Source organism: Lathamus discolor, chromosome 16, assembly GCF_037157495.1.
Source record: "Lathamus discolor isolate bLatDis1 chromosome 16, bLatDis1.hap1, whole genome shotgun sequence".
In the NCBI taxonomy this organism is placed as follows: domain Eukaryota; kingdom Metazoa; phylum Chordata; class Aves; order Psittaciformes; family Psittacidae; genus Lathamus; species Lathamus discolor.
The window spans coordinates 7,383,135-7,411,059 of record NC_088899.1 but is presented as its reverse complement, the minus strand read 5'-3'; the positions used below and the strand labels follow the sequence as shown (position 1 = coordinate 7,411,059).

The following is a 27,925-nucleotide window of genomic DNA, read 5'->3' as shown; positions in this document are numbered from 1 at the left end:
CTGCCTGATGTACTCCAGGATGGGTTCAGTGATACCAAACTTGTTATACATCACCGGACCTGGTTCAGCTCCTCCCAGATGAAAATCATTCAACAACCCATTATTAAAGGTACGTAACACCCACAGTGCTGGTTTGGCCTGGCTGTTCCGGTTTACCTCTTAGGCATGACTTTGCTCAAGGACACGCAACAAGATAGCAGAAGTTGGCACATGTTCCATGACTCTAGACTTTAATCAGCCTCTTCAGTCTCTTGGTCACCTTGTGTTTCCATCGCTGCACAGGGAGCTGGAAATTCATTACTCCATTTGTATTTCATTTTCGCTTTGAAGAGGTCTGAGGTCTTCATCATTTGCGACCTTATTCCCTTGGCCTTCATGCCATGGAATATGAATTGCAGGAATCTTTCACCTGATGTCTTCATCATTTGCGACCTTATTCCCTTGGCCTTCATGCCATGGAATATGAATTGCAGGAATCTTTCACCTGATGTATTTTCCCCTATGCTCTACCTGTCCTGTGGATACAGAGGATTTATACTGTAAATGCCTGGGATCTTTCTAGCCTCAGGAAAGCAACACTTATTTGGTGAATATAGGACTGGCTGCAGGGCCTGAGTTAATTCCTGCATTTACTAGTGGTTAGTTCTGGAATTAAAACTGCTTGTGTCCCACGCCCCCAGCCTACCTGCTGGTGGGGTGAGTTGAGGAGTAGAAAAGGCCTTAAGTCAGTATAAGCACTACTCAGGGATAACGGGAGCATCCCTGTGTTTTCAGCACAAATCCGAATCACAGCCCTGTACCAGCTATGTAAAAAATTAACTCTATCCCAGCCAAAACCAGCACTTCCTGCTAATTTCATTCGTCCCTCCCCAAGTCTCGTCTAAGTTTCAATCCAGCAGCAGCTCTTTATTTTCTGTTAAATGTCAGACAATTCATCATTTGCACTTTGCCCATTCCCTGTGAATTTCAGGGTTTTATTGGTATGCAGTCATGTCAGCCTGCGACAATGCGCACTGATTACCCAAAACAATGTGCTTCTTGTCACCCTGCCCGTTTTTGGTTGCAGGCTCTCAAGAACTGTACAAGAGCTCTTGCTTTCTCCCTCTCCTCCTTGTTATCACGTGCACAATAAAAAGGCTGGGTTCAAATATACACTTGGCAAATAATTATTATCTTTATTATTCAGATCTCCTGGCCCCTGCCCTCGTCCTGCTGAGCTGTGTGAGCACACTTGCTGCAGAAGGTGCCCTCACCCCTGCCTTGCAGATCGCAGGTCTCCAGGAGGGTGATGATGGGCAGCTTGTTCTGAAAGCAGCTGGATAGAGAGTGCCAAGTGCATCTTTGCAGCAGGGCACGGGGAAAGGCAGGGAAATGAGCTCCTTTGTTTCCCCAGGCGGGGCGATGCTCGGGGCACGGCACACAGAGGCACCACCATACAGAAGTGCTGCACTTGTGGTCTTGCCATGCCAGCCTCTGCAAGCAAGGTCAGACCCAAACTGCCCAGGTAAATGAGGCTTTTTTTCCCCATCCACGATCAGAATGAAGTGATGCTGGCAGGTCAGTGCATGCATTTGACCTCTGACAAAGCCAAGAGCTGCTTGATGAGCATGGCGGTTGTCAAAGATGCTCAGTAGTGTGGCTCTACAGAGCAGAAGTCATCTCAAAAGACACAGAGAACCAACCTGGAATGCCTGAGAATCACAGAATGGTTTGGGTTGGAAGGGATCTTAAGGATCATCTAGCTCCAACCCTGTGCCATGGGCAGGGACACCTTCCACTTGTAGGTGTAAGCCTGAGAGCCTGCTGAAGGCAGCTTGCAGAGGTGGGTGAGAAAACCAGCTCTGTGGACATTCAGAAGTAGCCAGAAAGCGTAATGGTGCTACCGAAGGCAAATACCAGCCCTGCAGGTGCGTGTGGGCAGCTCCATCAGTTCATTGACTGAGCAACGGGCAGGCACACCTCCGTTTCTCCAACTTTGGAAACATCCTGGTGAGTACCTGAATGTGAGGGGGTTGATGTGAAGGAGATAAGAACATTCCAGAGCTTTTCCCAGCAGAGATGGTATAAGGTGTAGCTCTGTAGTCATTATCCACATGCCCCCAGGAACACGTGCACCACACGCACACACTGATTTTATTAAGCCATTCCATGCAAGTATTTTATATATGTATATATATTTTTTTTATTTGGAAAACTTCAGAATGCTTTTTTTCACACACAGTAAAGTTGGCTTTGCTGAGATTCATTAGTCCCCTTTCCCCCTGTGTGTAAATGGATCTCTCTCAGTTATGCAATGCAAGGGTACACAACCATGAAAAGTGCAGAGGCAGCCAAAAAAAGCATTGTTCTGAACTCGGACGTGTAAAATATTCATATTCAATAATAAAAAAGCAGAAAAAAACCCTCCCTTAATAAAAAATTCACAGCGTAAAATATGCATTGTCGTTCCCTCCCCAGGGCTGCAGCGGTTCCACACCAACATGTTACATGGGGCTTCGCTGCCTTGTTTTACTCAATTAATTCAAAACCAATTCACTTACAGACATCCCAGTATTAGGTGCCTAAATTGATTCTGATTTCTCTAAGGGCAGTGTATCTATGACTACAGTAATAGCTGGTAGAAGCTGTGACTGTTCAAAGCATCCAACCTGTAGGTCCTGTTCCTGATGGTGTGTCTGTAAGCCCAATTACTGTGCTGGACATGGACTCATAGAACAGCTCCGTGCAAGCAGGAGAGCTCTTCTAGCATGATGCTTGGACCACTTGGTACCCCTAGTTCTTGAATGAGCAAATGAGCTGAGCATTAACGTGGCTGAGCAGCCTCCATAGAAGAGGGAACACATTTTAGTGTCTGCCCTGCACCCTGCAGAGCAACCTGTTCAGCTTTGCACACAGAGCAGGAGAAAAGAAAGAATCTCCTCACTGTTTTAGCAAAGGGAAACAGAGGCAGGTGGAAATAACCACTGGCTCACGCTGTCCTCCTTTTTATTTTTCAGGACCATGCAATGGGAATGTGCTGAGCAGCATGGATCTAGCTGGGAAAGTCATCTGAGCAGAGGATGCTGCTTGCAGGCCCCAGGAAAGGCTGCAGGTTTGCAACCCCACCCACCGCAGTCATCTTGGATTCTGTTTGTTGTGAAGGCTCAGCCACATCCTCTCTATCCCAAAGTCCAGAACATCTGCCTTAATTTGTCTGGCCTTGCAGCCTGTGAGGATTCACTGCTTGGTTTTGCAATGAGTCTCTCACTGAGGATAGAGAAGGCAATTTGATGGCGTCAGAAAACATGACTCTGCCTGCGCTTCTCAAGTCATGTTGGATCCCTGGTAATGTCAGAGCTCCAGACTAAGCAAGGAACCACTGGAGAGCCACTTAGCCCTTGTAATGCAGGTGAGCTGAGAAGATTTGGAAAGATTCAGCTCTTTGGATCCTTCGTTATCCTGACAAATCCAAAGGGAAATACATGCAGTGCCGAAGTTGTTTCTATGGGTCATTCCTGAACTCCTACAGAACATCACAGAAGAGCTGTTACACGGTGCTGGTGGTCTGATGACAACCCTACAGTACTGTCTTTCAGCCAAAGTAATATGGATTCCTAGAAGCACTTGCCCCCAGAGGAAGAAATCATGGACTTTTAAGGTATCCCAGACAGCAGTCCAGATGCTGATTTCAGCTTCACTGTTTTAAACCCACTGTATTCAGTGGATTGACTTTGAAAGTGGGTTTTTTTTACTGATGGGAGATTTATGAGGGGAGGAATGGATCCCTGCATCCCCAGAGTACCTGGATAACCTCCAGCTTGCCCTCTTGGAGGTTTTGTTTCCAGATCTATCACAGGCAAGTCGCCAGGATGTGGGTTCATCCCATCTAACCGTTTACAGCTAAAGCAAGTAACTTTAAACAACAGTTAAGATAGTGGAGAGAGAAACTTCACCTACCTATGGGCTGCTGGGCTTTTATCGCTCTCCTTTTACTGAAGAGAAGATCTTTTGGGCCTATGTTCCTAATTTAGTCGTCTTCTTTGTGCTTATCAGTGAAACTGAATCTGGGCCTTTGTCTTCCTGAGCATCAGTTCCAATTCTGTGAAACTTTAATACAAGATTAAAGGCGTTTAGAGTATTTTTATTAGGTATTATTTTTGTTGTGTGTGAAGGCTGCAAGAAGTGAACAACCAAAAATGTTCCTAGGATATTCAAAAGCAGAAATAGGTCGAGTCAAAGGTACCGACTTCCAGGTGCTCCACTTTGCCTGATTAAATACTCAGAGATGTTCAGCCGCTTCTATTGTCGGTTTATGTTACCGAGAGGCATCCATATCATAAGTGACTAAATGTGTGCGGATTTTCTTTCAGAAGCCAGAGAAGGGATTAATCACAACAATAATCCATGAAATTACTTCAGATTTTTTTCTCCTTGAATGTCCTAAGGAATTCCCCAACTCCCAACCTGTTCCAATTGGCACCACCATGCACTTGAACTCTAATATCAGTGGAGTTTGTAATGTTTCCAACTTTTCTGGTGAGGGATTACATGGAACCGAACCAATTCTTTCCATGGGGGATTACATAGCCACTTTTGTTTCTAATATTCCAGTCCACGAGTGAGGAACTTTTTCTTGGTTACCTGTTTCTTCTTTAACGATGAGAGTTAGTGTCATTTAGAGTATCTAGGCATAAATCCAGTTCATTAATTTCATTCCTAATCATTTCATCCCCGATTAAATAGCCTGTCCTAAGTCCAGTCTTTATGTTTTGGCTGAATGCTCTTGGACTACTAATTTAACATAAATGACGTGACCCAGCGTTCCCCATTGTAGTGACTGAAATGTGTCTGCATGGTAAATGAGCTAAAAGCTCACCTTAAGAACCATCAGCAGCTTATGAAAATGACTCCTATTTGGGGTAAAATTGCTACTGATTTGCAAGAGTCTGGATCAAATTTATATTCCCAAATGTTGGGTTTTTTCTGTGCAAGTACCAGAGTGTGCTTCGGGGATGTTTTTGGCAGCAGTTTTAGGGCAGGAAAATAAGAAATGAACTGGAAAATGTGAAGACTACAGCAAACAAGAAAATCCTGGAAGGAGCACACGCTGTAGATCCACCCTGGCCATTAATAATATGGAAAGATTTCATTAGGAAGAGAGGGAAGAGAAAAAGAAAGAATGTACAAGGAGGCAGTGTTAGCATCAGCACACGTGGGATGTCCTCACTGCTCAGACTTACAGACAGCGTTTCGCAATGCACTCCTGCCCATAGAGACAGCAGGCACTGTGCTGAAAGCTGCACTTCTGAGGAAGGTGATGAGCCCCAAGCAGCGGGGGCAAGTGGCTTCTGAGGCAGTTCTGCTGGGGACGGTGCGGAGATGAGGGTGCACGGGTGAGATGCTTTCAATGCAAACCATAGAATTAAAGAATCCCAGACTGGTTTGGGTTGGAAGGGACCCTAGGTATCATCCAGTTCCAACCCCTTGACACGAGCAGGCATCTCCTCTTTGCACCAGTGCTTGGGGAATAAAGCAAATAATGTTACATTGCAGGTACTGTGACCATCCAGGAAGTCATTTGTTCTGATGGAGAGGCACCGTCTGCCCCAGCCTGAAGGGCACCTGGCAGGGGGAGCAGCCCCCCAAGAGACACTGCTCTGTTTAAGGGGGCTGCAAGGGGGCATCACCTTCACACCAGCCCCTTCCACAGCCTCCACAGTGGGACACTGTGTAAGGAGCAAGCCCTTGGGAGGCACCGTCTGTGCAGGTGAGTGCTGGGACCTGAACCCATCACGCCACAGATCCATGGACAGACCGCCATGCTTGTGTCCTGCTCTGCTGCTGTCTGCTCCCACGGGGCCTAGGGAAAAACACAGAGCCCAGCAAATTGTGTTGTAAAAAGGGAAATAAAGTTCCGTCCTCTTTCACCTCTCTGTAGCATGTACCTGCCACCTCATCACTGCCACCTCCCTCCTGTGTGGGGCCCTTCAAAGGTTCCCTGGTAGCCAGAAAGCATCAAGTACATCAAACGCTTCTGTTCACTGTAACCTATAAGCAGTGTGCTGAACTCAGTGTATTTTTGTCTGAGAAATTGTTTTGTTCTTCCCTGTAACACACTCAAGGTGACTGTTCTTTTGTGTCAGTTGTAGGCAAAGTGCGCTGCATTGAAACTCCTGCCACAGCAAAACAGAGCAGAGCAATTTCAAATCCCTGGGTTTGCCAAAAGTTTTTGCGCCGTTCTGTCACATCCTATACATCAGAGTTTGCTGGGAAAGACTTGGGTTGGGGTTTTTTTCACTGTTCCTGCTCTCTTCTGGAAATACAAATATCGACAGGTCAACTGACACGAGTTATGTTTTGTGTGTTTCCACAGAATGCATGAGGAAGTTCAGTCTTTATGAAACATGCAGTTACTGCAAATAGAAGAGTTAAGCAGTGAAAATGTAACGAGTATTAAATGTAGACCCTTTGGGATGCTTAACAGCTAATTCACCTGTGAGACAAGATCTGCCCTGTGTTCACCAGTGCTGCCATAATTGCATCTTCCAAAGAACTGTAAGCATAGGGGGAGTGGTTTGTAGGTGTAACCTATATGACACAAGACAGGCTTTACACATCACTGGGAGTTACTAATGGACCACCTGAAATTAATTCATTTTCTGTCTTCAGATTCGGTGAGCTGAGCTGTTTCAATGCACATTCCTAGAACACACAATAGGAATCTATCCGGTTAGTCAGTATCCTTGGAAAACATCCACAGCAACGATTTCATCTCCTGCCCCTTGAGCACTGGCACATCCGTGAAGGAATTCCCTCTGTTGCAAAGGTGCAATCCCTTGTATTTGCTGTGCAGCTCACAAGAAAGCAGAGAGGAGCAGCTGTGTTGGACCACAATCAGTGCTTTCCACCGTCACCTGGGTGCCCTGGTGCTAGACCCCAGCCAGCCCCAGCCCAAGCCCTGATGAGTTAAATTGAATCCTGCTGGTGGCACTCACCTTAATTGGTCAAATCACTGATTCTATGTAGGCACTTCTGTGCTCCTTCCAGGAGGTTCAGGCTCTGGTCAGAGGAAGGTTTGCTGAATGTGGAGTCCTCTCTACTGACTTGGGAGCCAGGAGGTTCCTCATCTTCTTTAAGGTCAGTCTTACGTTCTTCAGCTATTTTGAGGTAGTGAATTGAAGGCTGGTTCGCGGCTATAGGAAAGAGAATTAGAGCTGCAGTAGCAAAATGCTGGTTTATACTCTTATTTTGTACTTTTTTATACTCAGATTTGATGCTCTCATTTTCTGTCTCTGCATTGTGTATGTGTTGTGGATGATGTGCATCAGCAAAGGGTTGGCTGACCTGCAGTTCTAGCAGGTTATTTCTGCAATGCTGGTAGCTTGTTTAGAGTGGAAAAAGAAAACTCTGCTGCCTCATGAGTTTTAGAGTCCCTACCTTACTACCCAGAGCCTAGGTTGCAGCGGGATGGGGTCGAAGCTACTCTGATATGAGGAAATAAACTGTTTGCTTCAGCTTAGAAGTGCCACATTTCTTACAGATTTGATGCTGTGTGTCAAGAGAAATGCGTTCGCTGCAGAGGGATAAGAAAACAGCAGATGCAGCGCTCATAGGTAGGAGAAAACCTGCTTCTTTTCTAGAAAACCTAAAGAATTGGAAGCTTTAAGCCTGAAAAGTGGAAGCAAATAGAACTTAAGAGCTAAGATAGAAAGTGATTTGGGAAAGCTGAATTACTGTGAGGGCCTCTGTCCTCTGCTCTGATTGAAATGCTGTTGTTTCTGGGGTGGAACATGGTGCGTGATCAGCAGTTCTGAGGAAGTGCTTTGGTCGGGAGTTAGGTGACAGTACCTGTTTGAAACATCGAAGGAAAATCAGTAGTGGCTGTTGCTAGGCCAGCAGGGGAGCATTGCTGGTGTAGAGAAGTGCCGGGGGGGTGGCAGTGTGCCTCCCGAGCTTGCTTTGGTTGCGGTGTTTTGTGTCTGTTCGGATGGGCTGGTGGAGGTGTGCCTCTGAATGGGTTGTTCTGAACTGTGCGGCTCCTGAGAGGATGTCGTAGGATTTTTGTGAGGAGAAGAGAGAGTCCTCGGGGCTTTCCAAGCTGGGAAAAACTCCTTGAGGTTTATCTCCAAATGGAAGAAGCAGGATAAAGACAAGCAGTTAGGTGTTGACTGCGGTGATAGACCTCACCCGAGTCTGTTAAAGAGTTGTTCCCTCCCCTTTCCTCTGTAGCTTGTGGATAGCATGCAGGAGAGAGCTGAATGGTTTGATACTGTCTATGCCACAAAATCTGGGGTTCTGCTTGGCGCTCGCTGGAGCTGACCTTGTGATGCCAGAGGGTGAATGGCGCCTGAGCCAAGCTCCTGGAGCACACGGTGAAGGAAAACTGTGGTTAAACTCTGGGTGAGAACTATTGGGAATTGTCCTTCTCCCTCAGAACACACCCACGGTTGAGCTGCACATTCATCTGCTTCTGCTACAGAGAAATGCAGCTGCTTTCTTCCTGCATATATTGTTTAATTCATTCATGCTGCTTGTTGGAAACCCCACGTTAAAGTCCTTTTGGGGCACAGTTTGCTTTAAAGAAAGCCCTCTGTGGAAAAGACTTTCCTTTAAATTTAGTACAAGAGTGAAGCCCAGCTAGTTTTATTTATAGACTGGGGCATGAGAGACGTTGAGCTTTGGAGCTCGCTCTGTATCTCTGCTTCTCCCATAAAACCGTGTTTAACATTTTTCTCATCCTTCCAGAGTAAAATTCTTTTATTGCAATTCTCTTTATTTCTAAAATGCAGCCCCTAAAGTGACAAAACCATTGGGCTTCCTTGTTGAATTGTGAGTTGGATTCTGCTCTTGGATGATGTATCCTTGGGTTTGGTTGTTCTTTAATAGATCATGTCTTACATCTCTGTGTTTGTGACAGTTTATATGCCTAAAGGTGTCTTATGTTCCAGATCTGTACCACATGTATGATAAATGCGGGGTGTTATTAATGCAGAAGCATCCGGAACGTCATTGCACAATACACGCTTGTATGAATGGTGAGGAAATGGTGAAATGGTCAAAAATACAACTTCTGGGCAGCCTGGGTGATGAGAAAATGAACAATCTTGGTGTCAGTTCATGTGTTTAATGGGGGGGCGATACTGAGCTGTGGCTTGCTTGGGAAGCCAGCAGTGCCCAGGTGAATGCCAACACGGGGATCATAAATCCTGGTTTCTATTGGTTATTGTAGTTGGATGCAGAGTTTGGAATGGCTTTAAAGTGATAGTGTTTGCTGGTGAAAGGGAGGATGTGATGAACAGGTCCAGCTGTAGAAATTAAAGGCAGAGGTGATTACAGTGCAGAACTGCTGACTTGTGCTGCTGGCAGAGCTCTTGCGAAGCTGAGTGTTTGGCTCAATGAGCCCCAACTCTTAATTACTCTGAGATGAAGCTGAGGGACACTGCTCACTGCTGCTTCTCTTGCCCTGTCACTGGGTTTCACTGTCACTGGGTTTCACTGTTCCAGTCATTCTTTATCCTCGTTGTGCCAGCCCAGATTTAGTGGTCAATATACTTAGGAATCTAGTGTTTCACTGCCTAGATGGTTCACCCAGCTGAGCTTTGTGATGAAGTAAGACTCAAATTCCCTCCAGTGTCAAATCCTATTGTGATCTTTAATTGATTCTCATCCTGGGTTGCTTAAGAGTGGAGTTAAAAAGCTGTTAGTCATAATTTTATAGGAAATACCTTCCCCATGTGAATGAGTGCTGTCCCCTTGTAATGCACCCCAAGTGGCTGAAACTGAGAAAGCCTCCTGTTCCTCAGGAGGAACACTTGCTAAATGCAAGTGCTGCTCTTATTTGAGCCATTTAAAATCACTCTATGGGTGATCTCACTCCATTATTTTTAAACTTCTCGGTTCACTCTATTTAACTTTATACTTCAGAGAAATGGAACTATTTCCCCATCTCATTTATACCAAAGGAACAAAACTGGAGCTGAATAGTAGTCGAGCAAGTTGTGATACAAGTTTCAGGGCACTGAAAGAATCTGGAGTAAAACTGTAAGAAGGGTTTGAGGTGTGTGGGGAAACAGTTGGCACTGTTGTGGGGTTGTAGCCAATTGCTGAGGAATACACTAGTTCTTCCTAGGCTAAGGGCAGTGTACAGCAGTGCAAGGCTGCTCTGCAGGGAACTCCCTGTGTAACCTCAGATGAAGCAGACTGACCATGGGTCTGGGAGCCAGGAGGGCTGCATTCTGCTGGGTTCATGGTGGTGCGATGCCCTCGCCTGCTCTGTTGGCTCTCTGCTGCTGTTTACTTGGCAGCTTCAGACAGGATTTGTCCTCCAAGCTGGGAGCTCTTCCCAAGCATCCTGTGTAGCTCTGGTATTGCATAGCTGGTATAAGTAAATGTAACACCATTTTGCTCCTATAATTCTTTTATCGGTGAGTCTGGAAGCTCAGTTGTTTTTTCAGCTTAAGAGAGTAATTAAATACTAACGCTAATGCTTACAGCCAGTGCTGGAGATGGTTGGTTTCTGAATGTCTTTATCATTTTGGTAATGCTGAAATCACATAGGCTGTGTCTACAAAGTGAGAGGTGCATCCCTTGCACATCCCCAACTGCAGAGCTGGTGTGGGAGCGGGGAGCTGTGGCAGCTTGCTTGGGGAGTTGCCCCATGCTGTTTTTTTCATTGTGAAGGTAGGGAAGAAACTCCCTATGGAGCCTAGGAAGTGTATTGCTCTAGGAAATCTATGTTTTAGGTATTGAGTAAACACTGTTATCCAGCAAGACTGGTGTTTGACCCAGGCACCGTTATTTCTCTTTTTAATACTGTACCAATTGTAAAAGCCTTTCTCTTACACAGGATGTGTATCAGTGCTTTGATATTTTGACTGGGAATAGTCTGTTTGGTGCTTTCCAAAACGCAGCATTCCCTCACCGGAGGTTCTGCTCTTTGCTCTGTTTTAACACAAGTCTTCACAGGAATAAACCCAATGGGAACATGAGTCACTCTGGGAGCAAGCACGTGGGCAAGGTGGGCTCCTGGCTTATAAATGGTACAGTTGTAGGTACAGAAGTGCAGAGGCTGCACTGGTTGGAAAGCTGGCTGGAAAATAGCAGTCGTAAGGTAGACAGACACTTATACAAATATCCAATGGTTTCTATGAATATATATTTGCATTTCATTTTCTAATCACCCTTTTTAAATGGAAATTGGGTTTTAGCTACTTAGCAATTAGTTTATCACTGTCTATGGCAAAACTGAAACTCCCATGGGGTTGCCATAAGCTCTCCTGTAGCCAGTTTGTGAGCTATAAACCTCCTAGTGAAGTTGAAAAGCCTAATGATCTTGCTGCTAGGTGTTGGATGTGCTCTTTGTGCCTTAATAGAAGTATGGAAGGGTCCATCTGACGCTTTGGGTTTCTGAGTGCGAAGACCAGAGCTCTGGCTGCGCTGATACTCATCTCTCTGTTGCTCCCTTTGCTGTATCCTGATACTGCAACCCAAATCTAAGTAGCTTGTTCTTCCACTTTGTAAAATAAACCAGTGCTGTTGTGCGAAAGTGTGATAGGAAAAAGATTTACCTGTCAATCATTCAAACACGCTGCTTTCTCCTCTGAAGTGAGCGGCATCGCTCTGTAGTGTGAGAAGAGCTGGTTAGGAAACATGTCAGTGGCTTCAAGAGTTTTCTCTTCCTCCTTGGAAATGAAACTAAAACCTTGTGAAGTTTAACACTAGAAATCTATGTGAAGGAGAAACAAGAAGTAGCAGCAGGATGAACATGAGCATCTCTGGTATGTCAGAAGCTTTCTCCTTGTTCCTCCATGTGCCCTCACCGCTAAGCACAATCTTGTGTGAATCTTGTGTATGACTCAGGATGAACGAGTGCTTGTAACTGATGGGATGTTGGGGGGCAATATTGGTCAAATCAGTGTTTCCCAGTGATGAAACGCATTTTCAAAAGCTCCCACCCGTCTCTAACCCATGACACTGAAGAGAGAATTACCTGGGCAGCAATAAATGCAATGGGGGAACGGGATGATACAAATTCATGCCTGGTGCAGCTCTTGTCAGCTCACTGAGTTTTACTCGAGGAATGAGGTTGACTCATTCTTCCTGGATACCATCCACCTCTTATGGAAGTCATGGAATTCTTCCTGTTGCGTTTTAACACATGTTCTCACAGTTACTGTCTGCAGTAAGTCCTCGTTAATTTGTAAATCAATGTGAACTGTTGGTTCCTGATGGCTTAAATAATTCGGGGATGGTGCTGGTGGCATTCCCTGGGGTGGGATCTGTGCAGGTGACACCAGTGCCTTGGTGGGTGCTGTTATGATCCCCAAACCCCAGCACAGGCTCTTTGTGCTCTAGTTGTGTGTGTGATTCCACGGGTGGTTTGTGCTGGTGCTTAGTGGGCAAAGGCTTGGGCAGGAGAAGCTGCTTGGGGGGGGGGGGGGGGGGCAGACCTCCCAACCACGGGGCTGCCCCCCCCACTCTGAGCCGTTCTTTTTAAGGGTGTTTTTGTTTTAAAGCTGCTTTATATTAAGTGAAGAAAACATGTTCCTGTCCTGTCGGCTCCCCGTTTGCTCCCATTATGCACCTTTATAAAAGGAGGCAATGGTAACCGAGTTGCCACTGACTTCTTGCAGTTTATCGTGTTCCCCAAAGGAGTTTTACATCCTCAGCTCATTGGATCTTCTTTTCATCTCGAAAAGGAAAATGCGGGGGGGGGGGGGGTTGAAGGCAGAGATGATGCTGCCTTAAAACAGCTTTGAAACCCCAGCAAGTAGTCTGTGTTTGTTTAATGCTGGCAGAGATGCCTCCAGCCATGCTCTGTGTTAAAGTGTTGCTGCTTTAATTCATCCTGCTGTAGATGAATTCTCCCTGAGCGTGTTTTCAGGTGTATTTGTAACAGATAAATGTTCCCGAAGTCAGTGCTTAAAGGAAAAGGAGCGTTTGGAAAAGGGTTTGATTCTTTATTTATGCTGTTTGCTAGGGAGAACTAAAATGTTCTTAATTATGACTTGGGGGTGGGGGGATGCTTGGGAAGCTCTTCCAAAAAGTAATTCTAAACAGTGAAAAAAGAAGAGGGGGGGAACCAGCTCTATGATGTTTTATTTTAATAATCCTTTGCAGGCATGTGAGCCGTTCCCTGAAAAAAACGGTGAGTTTTGGGAAAAGGGCACGAACAATACAGCCTTTAAACCCAAATCTGCAAACTTCTGAGAATATGCCCTCTTATTGAATACACCGGATTTCTCTCCCTAGCAAAGGGGAAGGTTTTGTTCGTTTGGACAGTCTTTGAATACTGTTCTAAAACTTCTTTCAAGTGGGAACTGAAGAGAGAAATGTCAAGTTCTGAGAGGAGACAATCAGTTAGCATCTTTGAGCAGAGCCCCTTGCATGCAAATCAGCCTTTTTGGCAATTTGGGGGCAGTTTAATTGGAAGGTGGAAGCGTCTAAAGATAAGGCTGTAGGGAAGGGGATCGGTGGGGACCCCCCGTGCTCGCCGCGGGTCCGAGGAAGGCGCAGGAGCCCTTGGGGGGGGGGTCCCCATCCTGCTCCGTCCCTCTCGCACCTTGTGCCCCTCTCCCGAGGGGCGGCCCCGGGGGGGTGCTCATAAATAACCCCTTGGCTTAAAGTTTCTATCATTTTCACCTAATGAATTCTGGTTTTCGCCGAGGCTTTCCCCGCCCCCGGGGGCCGCAGCCTCGGCCGGGCCCCGCAGCCCTCGGTGCTGTGTTCGTAGCTCTTGGCTGCGCGCAGACCCTCCTCGGGATTAGTGGTCGGACTCCTCATTTCCCAGAGCCATAAAAGGTCTTGAACTCAATTAATAGCTAATAATTATACACCCAACCCTGCTCCAGCCGTCGTTAGCGGCGGGGGCCGTGTAACCTACGCGGGCTATGGCCCCGTGTGAAGAAGAGCGGGGGTGAAATGGGGTCCCTTCGATACCCCCCAGCGGGTGCTGCCGGGGGTCGGGGCGGCATCAGGGACTGACCTCCCCGGGGCTCCCGTCGGGGCCCTCCGGAGCCGGCAGCTCCGTGCTCAGTGCAGGATGGAAGGTGCAATTCGGACAGGCTTCGTCTCCCCAACATCAAGGAGTTCATTAAAGACCCCCCCTTTCAGGGTCGCGGGTGCCCGGTGCTGGCAATGGAGCTCGCTCCCTGCAGCGAATGTGTCCGAGTTCCCTCGGACCGGGGAGGTCATTAATTTCGGGAAGCAGGGCGGTGTGGGGCGTTCTGATACCTCCAGAAAATAGCGCGTTTCAGCTGAAAAATGTGTGACTGGGAATGACTCGCCCCGTACCCGCTTCTCCTCGCCACCTCCCGCAGGAGGGATCGGTGCGGGAGCCCCGGGAGGGAGAATCCTCTGCCCCGGTCCCGGGGCTTGGGCTGTCCCCAGCGCCGGACCGCAGCGCCCATCAGTTCCATCTCGCTTTCGTTTGGCAAACGTTCTCCGGGCAGAGAGATTTTGATCAAACCTCTCGAAAAATGGCTGTAACGCCTTAATTTCCCTTCATTCCGAGAGCCCATCGGGAGCAGAGCTGCTGTGTTTAGTGCCTGTTCACGGGCTGGCGTTTTAAAGCCAACACTGCCCGATCTTTTACGATTGTAATTACAATAGTGTTCAAGTTAGATATTCAAATGTAAATGTTGCTTTTCCTTTTTCCTTTTTTACGACTTCTTATTTTGGGACTTGAATTTGGACCCGGGGCTGGACCAGCAACGCAGAGTGTAACGAATTCAGAGGAATTCTTAGCGCTGAACATGGGTTTTGAAAAATGCTAAATGGCGATTTACACGGTATTTGTCCATGGCCAGAGGAGCCAGTGTGTTCCTCGAGAAATAAAGGGGAGAAAAACCAGTCTGATAAACTCATTTTGATGCGAAGACCGATTTCGGTGCAGCTTTGGCTATCGGGGCAATGAGCTCAGGACAGGAAGGTGCATGCACAGGCTTTGCGGTGATGTTGACCTTTCTCCCCCATTGATTTAATTGCTAAGGGCACCGTAGAAGTGACTTAATTCTCTTTCCGTGCAAAATGCGGCTGTTTCTGTCCTTCGCGGTTGTGTTCGTTCTGCAGCTTCCCGAAGGTTTTCGTGTTTTAAGAATGATTTTTAAACCAATAAGGAGGCAAATCGGTCTCTTCGAGAAGCCGCTCGGGGCCAGCCCGAGTCCCGGTTTACCGGGAGCGGCCGAGCCCTGGCCCCGATCCGCTCCCTCGGAGGGTCCCACTGCGGGCTCCCGATAGCCCCGTGGGGCCCGGGACTCGCCACCCGCATCCCGGGGCTCCCGTGGGGAGGCTGCAGCCCGCCCTGGACGCTCTCCCTGTGTTCGTTATCTCTGTTTCCCCTCTTCCGCCGGCTCGCCCTGGCCGCTGGTGGAGGCGGCGGAGGCGCTGCCGGGAGAGCGAGCAAACTTTGTCCCGGGTCCTCAAGGGCCCCGGCCCCGCTGCCCCCCGGAGCGGCGGCCCCTTCTTGCCGGTTGTCCTTAACTGCCCCCTTGCGCCGGCACCACGCAGGGAACCGGGGCTTTAAACCGCGTCCGAAAGGTGTTGAAATTCCTTGGCACCGGCGGGGATGAAAGGCGAGCTGCTCTTTGATTGCGTGGATTTAAGGCAGAGCCTAATTACAACGTGGCGGCGGTGTGTGTGCTTCCTCCGCTTATTAATGGCAGATTAGAAGGGAAAAATCCCTAGGGAAGCGTGTGACATTCTTACCGCCTAATCTGTCCGGGGCTCGCTGACCCTAACGGGGAGCAGCCCCATCCTCTGCCCCCGGCATCTTGCGTAGTTTAAAATATTAATTCCTGGTCTAATCTCCCCGTAATGTTGCGCAGAAACAATGAGTAATTGATGCGAGGATCCTTGGGAAGGGAAAGGGGTTCCTCTGCGTGTGCAGCAGCTCCCGGACAAGCCGGACTTTGGCTACCTCAACCATTTTAATCTTCTTTACCGCTTAAAAGTAGTTGTGCCTAACAGCTCCCAAAGCACCTTTTCCCTTCCCGCCCCCAGCTGCTGAAGGGGTGGGTGCCAGCCCCCGAACCCCCACCTCCTGCGAGCCCGGGGTGGGGGGAACCAGCCCCATCTCGGCGGCTTCCAACGAAACGGCTGCGGGAGGCTCGCACGCCGGGCTTCACCTGGAGCGTGTTTTCTAAAGCTGCTTCATGAAGTACCCGGGAACGTGGGGCTTTGCAGGGAAAATGCCAGGGAACCCACCCGTAAATTACAGCCGCTCCCCTTAAGGAGCTGCCCTGACCCCCCCGGATCGCATGTGGCACGCTGCAGCCTTCGTGTGTTGAAATGTATATTAGCTGGGCAAGGAAGCAGAGCCGGAGGTGCAAACAGGCGCAAGGGCCGGTGATATAAACCCCGAACAGGCGCTTTCTCGGTGCCCCGGGTCCGTCTCCCCACCATGCGTGTTCCCCACGGCCCGGGGACCGGCTGCTCTCTGCTCCAGAGGGCACCGTGACCGGGGCTCGGCTCAGAGGCGGCTGCCTCCGGTGGAGCCGTTTTCCCCTTCCGCTGTCTTCCAGCTTCGCCCTGGGGAACGAACCACGCCAAGTGCCCGAGCTCCAGAGTGGCTGCTTGGGCCGGGTCCTTGGCCGAGCCGCGAAGCTTCCCGGCCCCTCGCCTTCCTTCCCTCCCTTTACACTGATTAACTTGCCACCCTGCCTGGGACCGACCCGCACTCGGGCAGGTGCGGGGCTCTCCGTGCCCCCGGGCCGCACACCTCGCTCCGGGGCCCGGCTCCTTCCTGAAGCGCACCCGGGCACCGCTGCCTGGGGCCTGCCCGCCTCCTGTCCCCGCCGCATTCCGGGCTCGAAGCGAGCCGGTGCAGCGGGGCCCGCTCCCGGGCTGCTGACCCTCCCTGTGCCCGGTGCCGCAGGGGCCCCGCTGGCGTCGGGGGAGGCAATGGGTCCTCTCACGGTCAACCGCCGGCACCCCCTGACCCCTTCCCTTAAAAATTCGTTCATTTTCCTTTTATCCTTTTCCCCCCTTTTGCTTTTCCCCCTTTTCCTTCCGAACGCTGCTCCCGGCCCGGCCGAAGGGAGCTGCTGTGCCCGGTGGCGGCGGCTCCGCTCCGGCCCTGCAGCGAGTGTGAAACGCTCGGGAGGAGACCGCGGGGAGCCCGGGCCTCGGCTCGGCCGCGCTGCTGCCGGCACAGCGGCGGCTTTTCGTTCGCTTCTCTGCGGCTTCGTTTGAGAAGCCTCAGTTAAAGCAGGGGGGCACCCTCTGGTGCTCCCCGAAAGCGTTTTGCGTCTCCAAAATATCTGCGAGCGGGTCCCCCCGTGCGTGCTTATTTACCGTCGGAACCGTTGCCTGGGGGGGAACTGGATGCTATAGGGTGGCAAGAAAACAAAAGCCGGGTTTAGGCTGCGCAGGGGGGGCACCGGCTGCTCGGGCCCTCAGTGCCCTGTATTTTATTATCCGTCCTCCCGGGGCAGCCGCCGGTCTCCCGGCTTCGCTCTGCTCCCATTTTGAGCCAGCGCCGTGGGCTAAACCCCGCTGGAATAATAGGGAGAAATAACCCGGGGGGGGGGGGGGGGAATACATTTTTCGAGCCGAAATGATTCTGTCCTGTGAGGAGGGATGCGGGAGATAGCGAGCGCCCAAGGTCGTTGGAAGAAGTATTTCAGTGCATTGGGAACATTAGGGCTCCTGTTTCAGCGGGGAAGCTCACAAGAGCTTGTTTTTCCGACCTCGGGGTGCCCGCCGCGCCGTGAAACGGCGTCCTCGAGGAAGGAATTCACGGGCACCATGTCAACATTTTAGGCGACACGTGGCTAAAGTTCCCTTCAACCCTATTTATTTTATTTGGACTCCTGCTCCACCACCCTTCCCCTGCGCGCTGGCTCCCAGGTAGCGCCTGAAAGGGCCCTGCTCCCAGTCGCAATTAAAGAGTTTATTGAGGAGGGGAAAACCGGTAATTAGCAGGAATATTCCCCCCTCCCCGGTTCCACCTGCAGGGCAGGAGCGCAGCTGGCAGAATGGCTTCCAGCAGCGCCCTGGCGCACCCACACAAGTTCTGCTTTGGTTTTTGGTTTTTCTGTGCAATGCCCTCCACCGGAGAGGGCTCCGGTTGTGCTGCTCGCCCAGCCCCGGTGCCGGTCAGCAGCACCCCGAGCTCAGACCGGAGCTCCCGGTTATTTTATTGGAGGTTTATGAAGGCGCGCTCTTTCTCTCTCGCTCTCTCCATATTAATCTCATTAAATCCTACCTTTCAACCTTCTTCCGTGACCATCTGACCTGGCCACTTGAATTAAAATAGTGCTTTTCTCCGCAGTCAAAGACAGCACATCAATCATCGGGCTATTTACACTTCGCTCCCTCCTTCAAAGCGGCTCAGCCCGGCCGCTCTCTGCCTCCGCTCCCGGGCGGCAGCCGCGTCCCGCAGGGCTCCCGGGGGGCTTTTCCCTTCCTCGCCCCTCTCCTGGGTGTCCGGGCGGCTCCCGGCTCCCTTGGGAGCGCTGCCCGGGACCGCTGCTTCCCACCTGAAACGCAGAAGAAAGCGGCGCGGCACTCGCGGAAGCTCCGCGCATCCCGACCCGGAGGGGGAACCCGGCTCGGGCGGCGTGGAGGGGAGCCGGGGGTGGGGGGTAGGTCCGCGGAGGGCCGGGACGTTCCTATACAGACAAAGCGGCCGCGGAGAAGGAGCGCGGCTCCCGCCGCCCGTGCGGAGCGGGGAGGTCCGGTAGAGACGCGAGAAATGACGGCAAAGCACAAAGCGTAAATTCGGTTGTTTGGGAAGTTCCGCACCCGCCTGAGCCGAGGGGGGCCCGGGGGAAACCGGGGTGACAAGGGAGAAAATAAAGACAGGCACGGACGAGAAGTTACTGTGAAGAAATAGTTTTCAGGTTAAAATATAAAAGCATGTAACGTAGGTACGGTTACGAGATGACAGCCATTAACAAACTCTCTACAGCATTGCGATTTAGTAGTAATAGTAATAATAATAATATAACGATAATCACCTCTTTATGGGATGGCACCTTGATCCTTAAATATTGTCCAGTGTGTAAGGTCAGTGTGCGGAGGGTTAGGAGCTGAGAGGGCTGATTTTTCTTAAAGGGGCAGATCAGGGGAAGGCTGGGATGGTGCTGGGAGAGAGGAGGGGGGAGAGATAAGTGGTGTGAGGAAGAGGATAGGACAAGGAAAGAAAAAAACGCCAACAACCGCAAACCACCCCGATGATGATGAATACATTGGAAAGTTTTTTTGGCCGCGGTGAGGGTGTCAGATTGAATGCTCTGTGCGCATGTGCGAAGGTGTCCAAACTGACAATGCTTGGGAGATGAAGATAGTGTGTAGCTGCTTCTGGGCTCGGGGAGGAGGAGAGGAATCCGCCAGCCGACACGATGAGATCCAAGGCGAGGGCGAGAAAACTGCCCAAAAGTAGGTCCTTTCTCTCCCTTCTTCCGCGTCCCCCCGCGCCGCCGGGCGCGGAGCCGGGCCGGGGGCTACGCGGGGCTGCAGCCCCTCTTCCTCCCTCCCTCCCTCCCGCCCTCCCTCCCTTCCGCGGCCGCGGCCAAGCCGCGCTGCCCGCCCCGGTGCGCGGAGAGCGGGCGGCCCCGCGTTCCTCCGCGCTTCTCCGCGCCCGGGCGCGCTTCAGCGGGCGAGCGGCGAGCCGGGGCCGGGGGGAAGCAAAGCGAAAGTTCCGTGGAAGTTGACGAAAGGGGACAGCAACTTTTTTTTTTTTTTTTTTTTTTTTTTTTTTTCCCCTCTCCGGGCTCGCCTCGCTCCAGCTCTTGTGAAATCCTGTTCCTGGCGCCTGAAATAGTGGGCGCTCGAGGTCTGCGTTTGGCATCTGCCTGCGAGAGAGCCGGAGAGGCGCAGTGCTTTGGGGGGGGGGGGGGGGGGAGGGAGGGAGGCAGCCCGGAGGGGGGGGTGTGTGTTGGGGGGGGGGGGGGGGGGCACAGAGGAACCCTTCTGGACTCGGGAACAATTATCCGGGAGAGGGAAGGAAGAGAATTTGTAGGGGAGGAAAAAAAAAATGGATCCGCTCTCAGTGAGGGGCTTTGGAATCGCAGGTCCAGAGGGAGGACGATGCTGGCGCAGCTCGGGTGTCCCGGCCGGGGGCTCGGCGGGTCTGGGGGAGGGGGTGATGGGGGGAGTGTCTTTAATTTTTAATTTCTTAAAATTGCACTTGCGCCGGGTTTGGGGGGGGGGGGGGGATCGCAGCTCCGGAGCCTCGCGCGGCGCTTCCCGCGCACCCGCTTCCCTGCTCCCTTCCCCGTGCTTCCTCCAGCGGGGTTTCGGCGGAGCAGAGCGCGGCTTGGGCAAGGGCACAGCGCGGCGGGCTTGGACCGGCTCCCTCCGTCCCCTCGCCGGTTCACGTCGTGCTGGGGCAGCGCAGGGCCCCGGTGCCGGTGCTGCCCGCCCGCGCTCTATTTAGCGTTGTTATTGCTACCATTATTATTTAGTTTCTGTTTCGCTCTGGCTCTGTACGAAATAATCCAGAGGCTGCACAAGTTCCAGCGCAGCCCGAGCTCGGCGGAGCCGCGGCCCCGCTCCGGTTAACCCGCCGGTGCGTTCTCCGGGACTCCCCTGTCGGTGTGGGTATGGGGGGGTCCCCGCTGTCAGCCCGCCGGTCCCGGCGCTGCGGGTGCCCTGTCGTCAGAAAAACACCGTTTTGGGGCGAAATCGAAGCGCGGTGTCGGAGCCCGTCGCGGCTCCGCAGCTTTGCTCGCTTTAAAAACCCGTTTTATCCCCCTCTCCCCAAGGCTCACTTTGCCTTCGTGCGGCTCGGCCCGGCCCCAGTGACACCGGGCACCGCCGGCGGCACGGGCGCTCGGGGCCGGGGTGTCCTGCGGTCAGCGCAGCGCTGCGGCGCGGTTCCGGAGGTTTTCTTCCAGTTAATGCCGGTTTTTTTCTTTATTTTTATTTATTATTTTTTAAGTAAACACGCTTCAAACGGCCCCGTTCAAATAACTTTTTTTTTTTTTTTCTTAAGTCATCGCTTGCAGTTTTAGGTTCTTAAAGAGCAAAACAATTTTCAGCGCTCTCCTGGCTGGGCAGGCGAGGTTGAATAGAGCGGAATAGTGGGTTTTTTTCTCCTTTTTATTTTTTTTACCCTTTATTTTCAGCCCGTTTTTTCCCCTCGTTCTCTTTCTTTTCGCTCCGCAAAAGGCACGGGGGCTTTGCCGGCGTGCACCGCCTGGCCTCTTCCCATGAGCTTTCCCCGTAAAAGGCTCCCGCAGCTTGGGGACCGACAGCTCTCCAGTGCCGGGGCAGCCGAGGCGCTTGGGGGGAGCGGTGGGAGCCCCTGTCCCGGGAGCTGCCGAGGGGGAGCAGCGGCCGCCGGGTGCGCGGTGCTGCGGGAAGGCGGGTTGGGAATGCTGAGCCCTGGTTAAAATCAGGTGTTTAACACAATACAAGGCCCAACGGTTTATGGGGTTTCAGCTGAGGATTTTTTTCGGGATCACAGTTCAAAACAGTAGTCCAAAGCTAAGGTTTCAATATCCCAGGAGCATGTATTTGCAGAGCAGATTAAACTCGGACACGAGGGTACGGATGGCGGTGTGCTCACACCGGCAGGGCAGCGAGGACCGCGGTCCCTACACACACCAGGGGTGCTCCGGCCTCCCCCGATGCCCGCCCGGCCGTCGAGGGGTGCGTTAGAAACAGGGGCCGCTGCAGAATTCCGTTTCATTGGGCAATATTTTAAGCAGATGTGAGGCTCCCCCGGGAATTCGACTCTGTTACCTGGCTCGGAAGGGGATGAACGCGTGTGAGCGCCGGGCTGCGGCTTGCACGGGCGTTCTCGGTAGTTTTCACCGGGCGAGAGGCAGGTACCGGTGGCGGGAGCTGGTTTCGCTCAGCCCCGGGTGGGAGTCCCCAGCGACGGAGGCTCGGCCGGGGTGCGAGGGGGGCACCGGGCCTCCCACTGCACCGGTGCCCCCGGGGGTGCCAGGGGTTCCCCACGGCTCGGCCGGGCCGGCGGCCTCGTCCCGTGGCGGGAGGAGGAAGCACCGGTGGCTGGGAAAAAGCCGTCGGCCTCCGTCCGCGCCGTGAGCCGGGGGAAAGGAGGCGAACACGCGGGTTTGGCGCTCCCGTTTAAAGCAAATTCGTTTCCTTTCGAAATCTCCGAATTGCGTTTGCAGGGGAACAAACACAGCTGCGAAACGCGCGGATGCGTTGGAGCTCAAACGCTGAATAGATGTCCGTGCTGGAGCAAACGGCGGCCCGAATTGCTACCGGCCCGTTTGCTTCTCGTTATTAGGAAGCTAAAGCTTCATGGATGAGGGCTCGGGCAGAGCTGCTGCGACGGGAACGCGGTCCCGGGTACCTGCTTCTCGGGTTAGGACCCGCGGGGAGCGCGGGACTGCCGGGGACGGTTGTGTTTTAATTAAGGCTGTCGAAGCGGCGGAGGGAAGGGAGCGGGAGACGGGGGCACCCGGGACCGGAGCTCTCTGCGGGCGGCTGCGCCGCTGCTGGGTGTTGGAACACGCCGAGGGCGAAAACGTGCCGCGATTTGGGGTGTTCGGGGGGGTTTCTACATCCCCAGCTCCGCCGCCGCCCCTGCCCTGATCCTGGGGCCGGCAGCAGCAGCGCGATCGCAACCGAATGGCCCCGCAGCCGCTACCGGGCGCAGGGACCCGCGCTGCCGCCCGGCCCGGCGGCGGCTCCCGGTGCGGAGCTCCCGGTGCTCGCCTCCCCCCCCCCCCCCGGCGGCTCCCGGTGCGGGGCAGGTGCGGAGGCCGGTGGGTCCCCTCTGCCGCCACAGCAGCGCCTTCGCCATCCCCCGCCCTGCCCCGGATCTGTTCAATTAGGCAATTAGGGATGCTGGGCGGATGGGGGGGGGGGATCCGCTAATTAAGGGGATGTGTAATTAGCGCTTCAACAGAAATTACCGAGGAGTTCAGAGGAGTTTACTCTTAAAAAATATATAGCTAAATCCTACAAATAGCTCGAATCAGTTCCCCACCCTTCCCACCTGATTTATTGGAGAAAGCACAGAGAGAACAACTCCAAAGCGCTTCCTTGTCCCTTTCCCAGGAAAAAGCTTGGCGGATGGGATGAACAGACTGGTTATTTGTTGTGGGGTTCTCCCTGGACCTGCCCGCAGAGCAACAGGGTTAAGGTGCCAGTGCTGGAGGAGATGCAGGAATGAGGGGTTGAATTTTGGCCTGCAGCGCAGACGGTGCTTGTGGGTGTCTGTGCAGCAGGCGGGTGAGTGCGGGTGATGCTTATCCACGTGTGTTTACATCACGGGGCGTTTGCATGTGCATCTATAAATGTAAGTTTATAAAGTGCATTGAAGATTGGTCCGTTACTCCAATGTCACCGAATTCCCGTGTCCTATAAACCCCCCATACTGATACAAAACATCTCTGTGCAGATGCATTTATCGAACCGACAGCGCGCGTACAAAGGTCTCGTAACACATGGTAAAATCACAGGCACCGTGTGATCACAGCCCCGTGCATTGTGTGCTGAAATTGTGGCTTGTGTTCGAAAAACTTTGTGTAGCAACAGCTAAAGCTGCTTTATTTTTAGGCGTTGTATTGGAGCTGCAGCACGAGTTCAAGTTCAGCAACAGAAAATTAGGTCTTTAATGAGCTAAGGGAGGGGATTAAACCAAGTATATTTCTAAAGGGTGCTATTAAAAATACCAGGTGAAGACACTGAGGTCAGAACGAGCAAAGCATCGCTCTTCTGATCCCCCACAGACATTGTCCTGTGTTCAGTTGCATGTTATTGATATGAGATGACTTGGAAACGGGCAGGACTTGGAGCTATCAAACAGGAGACAGCCGAATGCACCCAAAACACACACAATCTTCACTTGCTTCCAGGCAAAATGCAGAGCTTGGATTTCACAGCACAGGAGCAGCGTAATGCATCGCTGTTGGTCACTGTAATAATACCCAGCCCCTGAGTCGGAGGTAGCCGTTCCACTGCCGGTGCTGCAGGACTGCTCCTGCCTGCTCTGGGTTTACACCTGCCTCCACCAGCCACACCGTGCCTGCACGCACATCCCAGTTGTGAACACAGCACCGGAGGGGAAGGACGAGGGGATGTTCTGGAGAGGGCTGTAGCCTCTGCGGCGCGGCTGCGTTCATTGCTGTTTGTAAAGCACCCTGAGATCCTCAGAGGGAAAGGCCCTACTGAGTGAAAAGTATTATTATTGTTATTATGCTATGATTATTATAGCGTCGATATTTCAGCAGAGCTCTGTACTATTTAATTCAGTGCTTCAAAGACAAAGGCCTGGAGAAGTTTGCAAACATTAAGGAGGCAAAGCTCAGGAGCCACCTTGACGGTGGGGAGTGTGTTGGGAGTGCTCCGGCAGAGCTGGGACGTGGAGGCTGCCTGTGACAGGATCAGGGAAAGAGCCCACAGCTTCAGACTCGCCTTTGCCTTTCGAACTGTCAAAGCTGCGTTCTCTGTTGGTTATCTTTGTTCTTTTCTTTTTTCCTCCCCCTGTTGCAGTAAACTTCTGGTGTGTGAAATTGTTTAGTGCAAGAAAACCCCGCACTTCCAATCCAGGCCTGTGCAGCGCTGACGGCGTGCACGGCTGCGTGCGCTCGCTGCGGGCCGGGGCGAGCTCATGCTTTGTTCCCCCAGCTCGATGGCTCTCCGGTTCTTACGGGATATGTTTATTTTTTCCCGTTGGAGACGATTTAAGTGATAAACTCGTGTGGTTCTGCGTGCTGACTGCGGGGACCGGGCTCTCAGCTCGGCGATGCTTTTCTCATGCCTGTTTCCCCATAGGTATTTGTAATCCTGTAGGGGTAAATAATATCAATAAACACATAAACACGCCGTGTCTGTCTGCAGCGCGGGATGAAGACACGTGAAGGATCCCTGCAAACGCATTTGTTTCCACTCTCTGCTTAACAGCCTGTTGATATGTCACTACTCCGCAGCATTCCACACCAAAATTACTGCTGGTTTCTGGGCTTAAATATCCCCCCCTCCCCTTTATTTTTCTGGAGGAATTTCAGGTCAGGGATGTCGTAGTGGGAAAGATCTACGACCTTATTCCTTCTTTTATTTTCCTAATGGATTTTCATGCCTCACCGCTACCTCCTCACGGGCTGTTTGTTTTCATTTTTATTGCAGTAGGTTCTGCGTTAGGCAGCGTCCGAATCTGTAACGGGGCGTCCCTGTCCTTGGGGAGGGTTTTTTTCCCCCCTTCTCTTCACTCAGTGAATGATGTGATCGTCTTCGCTAATAAAAATGAAATATGACTTTTGTCCGTGGAATAAGGGTGCTTCTTGGTGATTGTGAGTGCTCATACCCTGAACGAGCAGCTTTTTTTCTCCTTCTTTTCATAATGGGGAAGAAATTTCCCTACGGTGAGGATCATGTGTGCTGGCATTGGTTGGTAGGGCTGGAATCTGAACTCCTTTTCCACGGGGTAAAGCGTGTCTGTGCAGAGGTTCCCACTCACTGTCGCTCTGTTCAGCAGCGCTTGGTGCGTAGGACAGTGGGAGAAACGAAAGTTGCCATTCAGAGGGTGGATGAGCTTTCACCCCAGTGATGTGCTTTGCCCAGATTTACGACATGAAGTTGATAAAGCATTTTTTGCTGTGCCCCTGAACCCACTTTTGTGCTTTGGGGAGACATTTTCCAGGTGAAAATGGACTGAGACAGCCAAATTGTTTCCAGTAGGCCACAGAATAATGCTGCCGTCACGGGAAATGTTGGGCTGTGTTGAGCCGGCGTGGGAGGACTTCACCTTTCCTTAACCACCCGCTGGTTGTAGCACGATGGACAGCACTGGGGGCTGCTGGACCTCCAGAAAGAAGAGACTGTGTGAGCACGGTGTCAGGCTCAAACAGACCGGCCGGTGGTTTATTTCTGTCTCGATGGGTTTACGTCTTTCAGGTGCTCTGCTTTAAGGTGCTATTTTGATGGGGTAGGATTTTGGCTGCTCTGTTTTCTTTGGCTCGTGAACCCTCTTGCCAAGGCTGAGACACACACAATGCCCCGGCGTCAGTTATTGGGATCAATTTAACCATCATTACTAGATAACGCTGTCAGCCCGTTTGAGACCCGTATTTGTTTAATAGTTAATGTTCTGCGCGAAATATTGAGGGTGGGGAGAAGTCAAACTGCAGTGAATGCTCTGCTTATTTTATATCCACTATAACTATTTTTGTCCATGAAAATTGGCTTAATTATATCAATGGAATGTTTCTTTTTCAATTCTGTATGCAATTAGTCCATCTTGCTGGCTGCAATTTATTTTAATAAAAAAATAAACCAGTGGCGTGTTCAGTTCCTCATCCCCTGGGGACAAATGCGATTGGTGTGTTTAATTTCATTAACTACAATGCGGCCTACTGGAAAAATGTATAAAATCAGCTTTATACAGCTTAAACACTGGCATTTGAAACAAATCATTACTGCATTAGCTGTCACACTGGTAATTCTAGAATCCAAGACAAAAATATTATAGCTGTTTTTATAACCCTCTGCAAATACACTTAAAATAATTTGTAATCATTTTTTAAACATGCCCTGATGTTTTCAGTTAAAATATCTTATCGCCACCAAGGAGGGTTGGCTGTTCGTTATCCTGGGGATGCTTTATGGAAGGATCCAGGGGTTGCTTCCCCTATGGAAACTCCTCGCCTGTCTGAAGCTCCCCGGTTTGGGGACGGGCTGTTTGAGAGGAACATGCTTCCCGTGTTCCCTGTGCTGCTTTGCAAGCCTGGCTCTGGGTACGGTGCGTGCAAGGAACAGCTTTTCCTAGCAGTGCAGCCTCAGAATGTTACTAAATTCATTGTTCTGGCTATTACCTCCCCCCCAGCCCCGTCCTTCCTTTCCATCTACCCGGTGTGCAACACCTTGAAGTAGTTCCGAGTATTCCTTCAGCGCGGAGTGTGTCTGTGTCCCTCTCCTGGTTTGCTCCTGCACAGATTCCCGTTGTGATTGCGGGAGGTGGTAGCAGGGTCCAAGCGCAGCCTGTCCCCGGCAGTGCGGGGCTCAGAGGGGCTTCAGCCCAGGCTGGGGGGGGGCAGAACTTGGTGCCTGAGCTGGCTCCCAGCGGCGTGGTTCATTAGGGTGGTTTTCCAGACACTGTGCCTTAGCCCCAGCAGTGTTCTGGACCAGGCTGGTTAACGCGTGTGTGTCTCACATGTGAGTGCACACGGTATTGGCATGTGTAGTCAGTGCCCAACGCGTGTGCCTGGTTCTCTGCTGTGAAAACCGAGGTTAAACGGGCAAAACTCGGCCCTTGTTTTTAAAAATGAGAGGCCAGATCCTCAACTGCTGTAAATCAGCATCGACACCCATGAAACTGCTTTTCACCAGCTGAGGACATGGCCAAGAGATTCTGTGTGTATGTGCATAACATGTACAAATATTGGTATGTGGCTGGGTTAAGGGGATTCACTTATAGCATCTGCAGATCAATGTCCGATGGAGGAATGTAGCTTAGCTTTGTGTTGGGGTTTTTTCCTTAATTTGTGGAATGATCAGTGATATAACCTCAGCATATTTTAGACAGATTGCTGTTTTCTGGAGTGGCATGGACTTCCTTTCCAAAGAAGCCATATACAGAAGATGGGCCATTCTGGACATGAGCCATCTGTTCCCCTGCCTGCTCTGTGCTCGTTTCTTTCCTTCCCCCCCCGCCCACTGCTGTCATAAACAGTAGTTAATTTTCTTTTCCATATCTTTAACTTTATAGCAGCGGTGTTTTGGTAGATGTGATATCGAGTTATTGTTTTATTGGTATTGCAGGGGAAAAAAGCAGCTTTATTTCCTACCTGATACAGAATCACTTCAGGGGGGCTAAAGAACCTCAGTGCAGTTTCCCTCATCAGGCTGAGGGAGCAAGGGGGCCAGCGGGGAGGTGGAGGTAGTGCAGAGAAGCACACAGCGAGGGTGGGAAGGGGATGTGGCTGTGTGGGTTCTCCTGCCTTGCTCCAGAGAGCCCAGCCCTGCTCCTGGGCTCCGTGGGTTGTGAGGGGAAGGCGTAGGATGAAGGAAGAAAGAGGCTTTT

General features: G+C 51.4%; 1 protein-coding gene and 2 long non-coding RNA genes across 9 annotated transcripts in view; 2 read left to right on the top strand and 1 right to left on the bottom strand.

Annotated features, from left to right (window-relative positions):
• On the top strand, positions 1 to 4,117 carry LOC136022938 (uncharacterized). The gene is made up of 2 exons (XR_010616400.1): positions 1 to 109; positions 2,997 to 4,117. It is a non-coding gene; the product is annotated as an uncharacterized LOC136022938 (long non-coding RNA).
• Positions 4,118 to 6,995: 2,878 nt separating this feature from the next.
• Positions 6,996 to 27,925, top strand: part of PRDM16 (PR/SET domain 16) — a 277,207-nt gene continuing 256,277 nt past the window's right edge. For 4 of the 7 annotated variants that reach the window (XM_065696206.1, XM_065696205.1, XM_065696203.1 and 1 more), the window contains exons 1-2: positions 6,996 to 7,116; positions 7,520 to 7,592. In XM_065696206.1, coding sequence (XP_065552278.1) covers positions 7,544 to 7,592 — 49 coding nt within the window. In that variant the 5' untranslated portion in view covers positions 6,996 to 7,116; positions 7,520 to 7,543. Of the gene's footprint in view, positions 7,117 to 7,519; positions 7,593 to 19,228; positions 19,360 to 27,925 lie in introns of those variants that run through there. The other 3 variants (XM_065696208.1, XM_065696204.1, XM_065696210.1) reach the window with 3 other exon arrangements.
• On the bottom strand, positions 17,855 to 19,280 carry LOC136022639 (uncharacterized). The gene is made up of 2 exons (XR_010616242.1): positions 18,939 to 19,280; positions 17,855 to 18,458 (listed from the first exon to the last, which is right to left on the bottom strand). It is a non-coding gene; the product is annotated as an uncharacterized LOC136022639 (long non-coding RNA).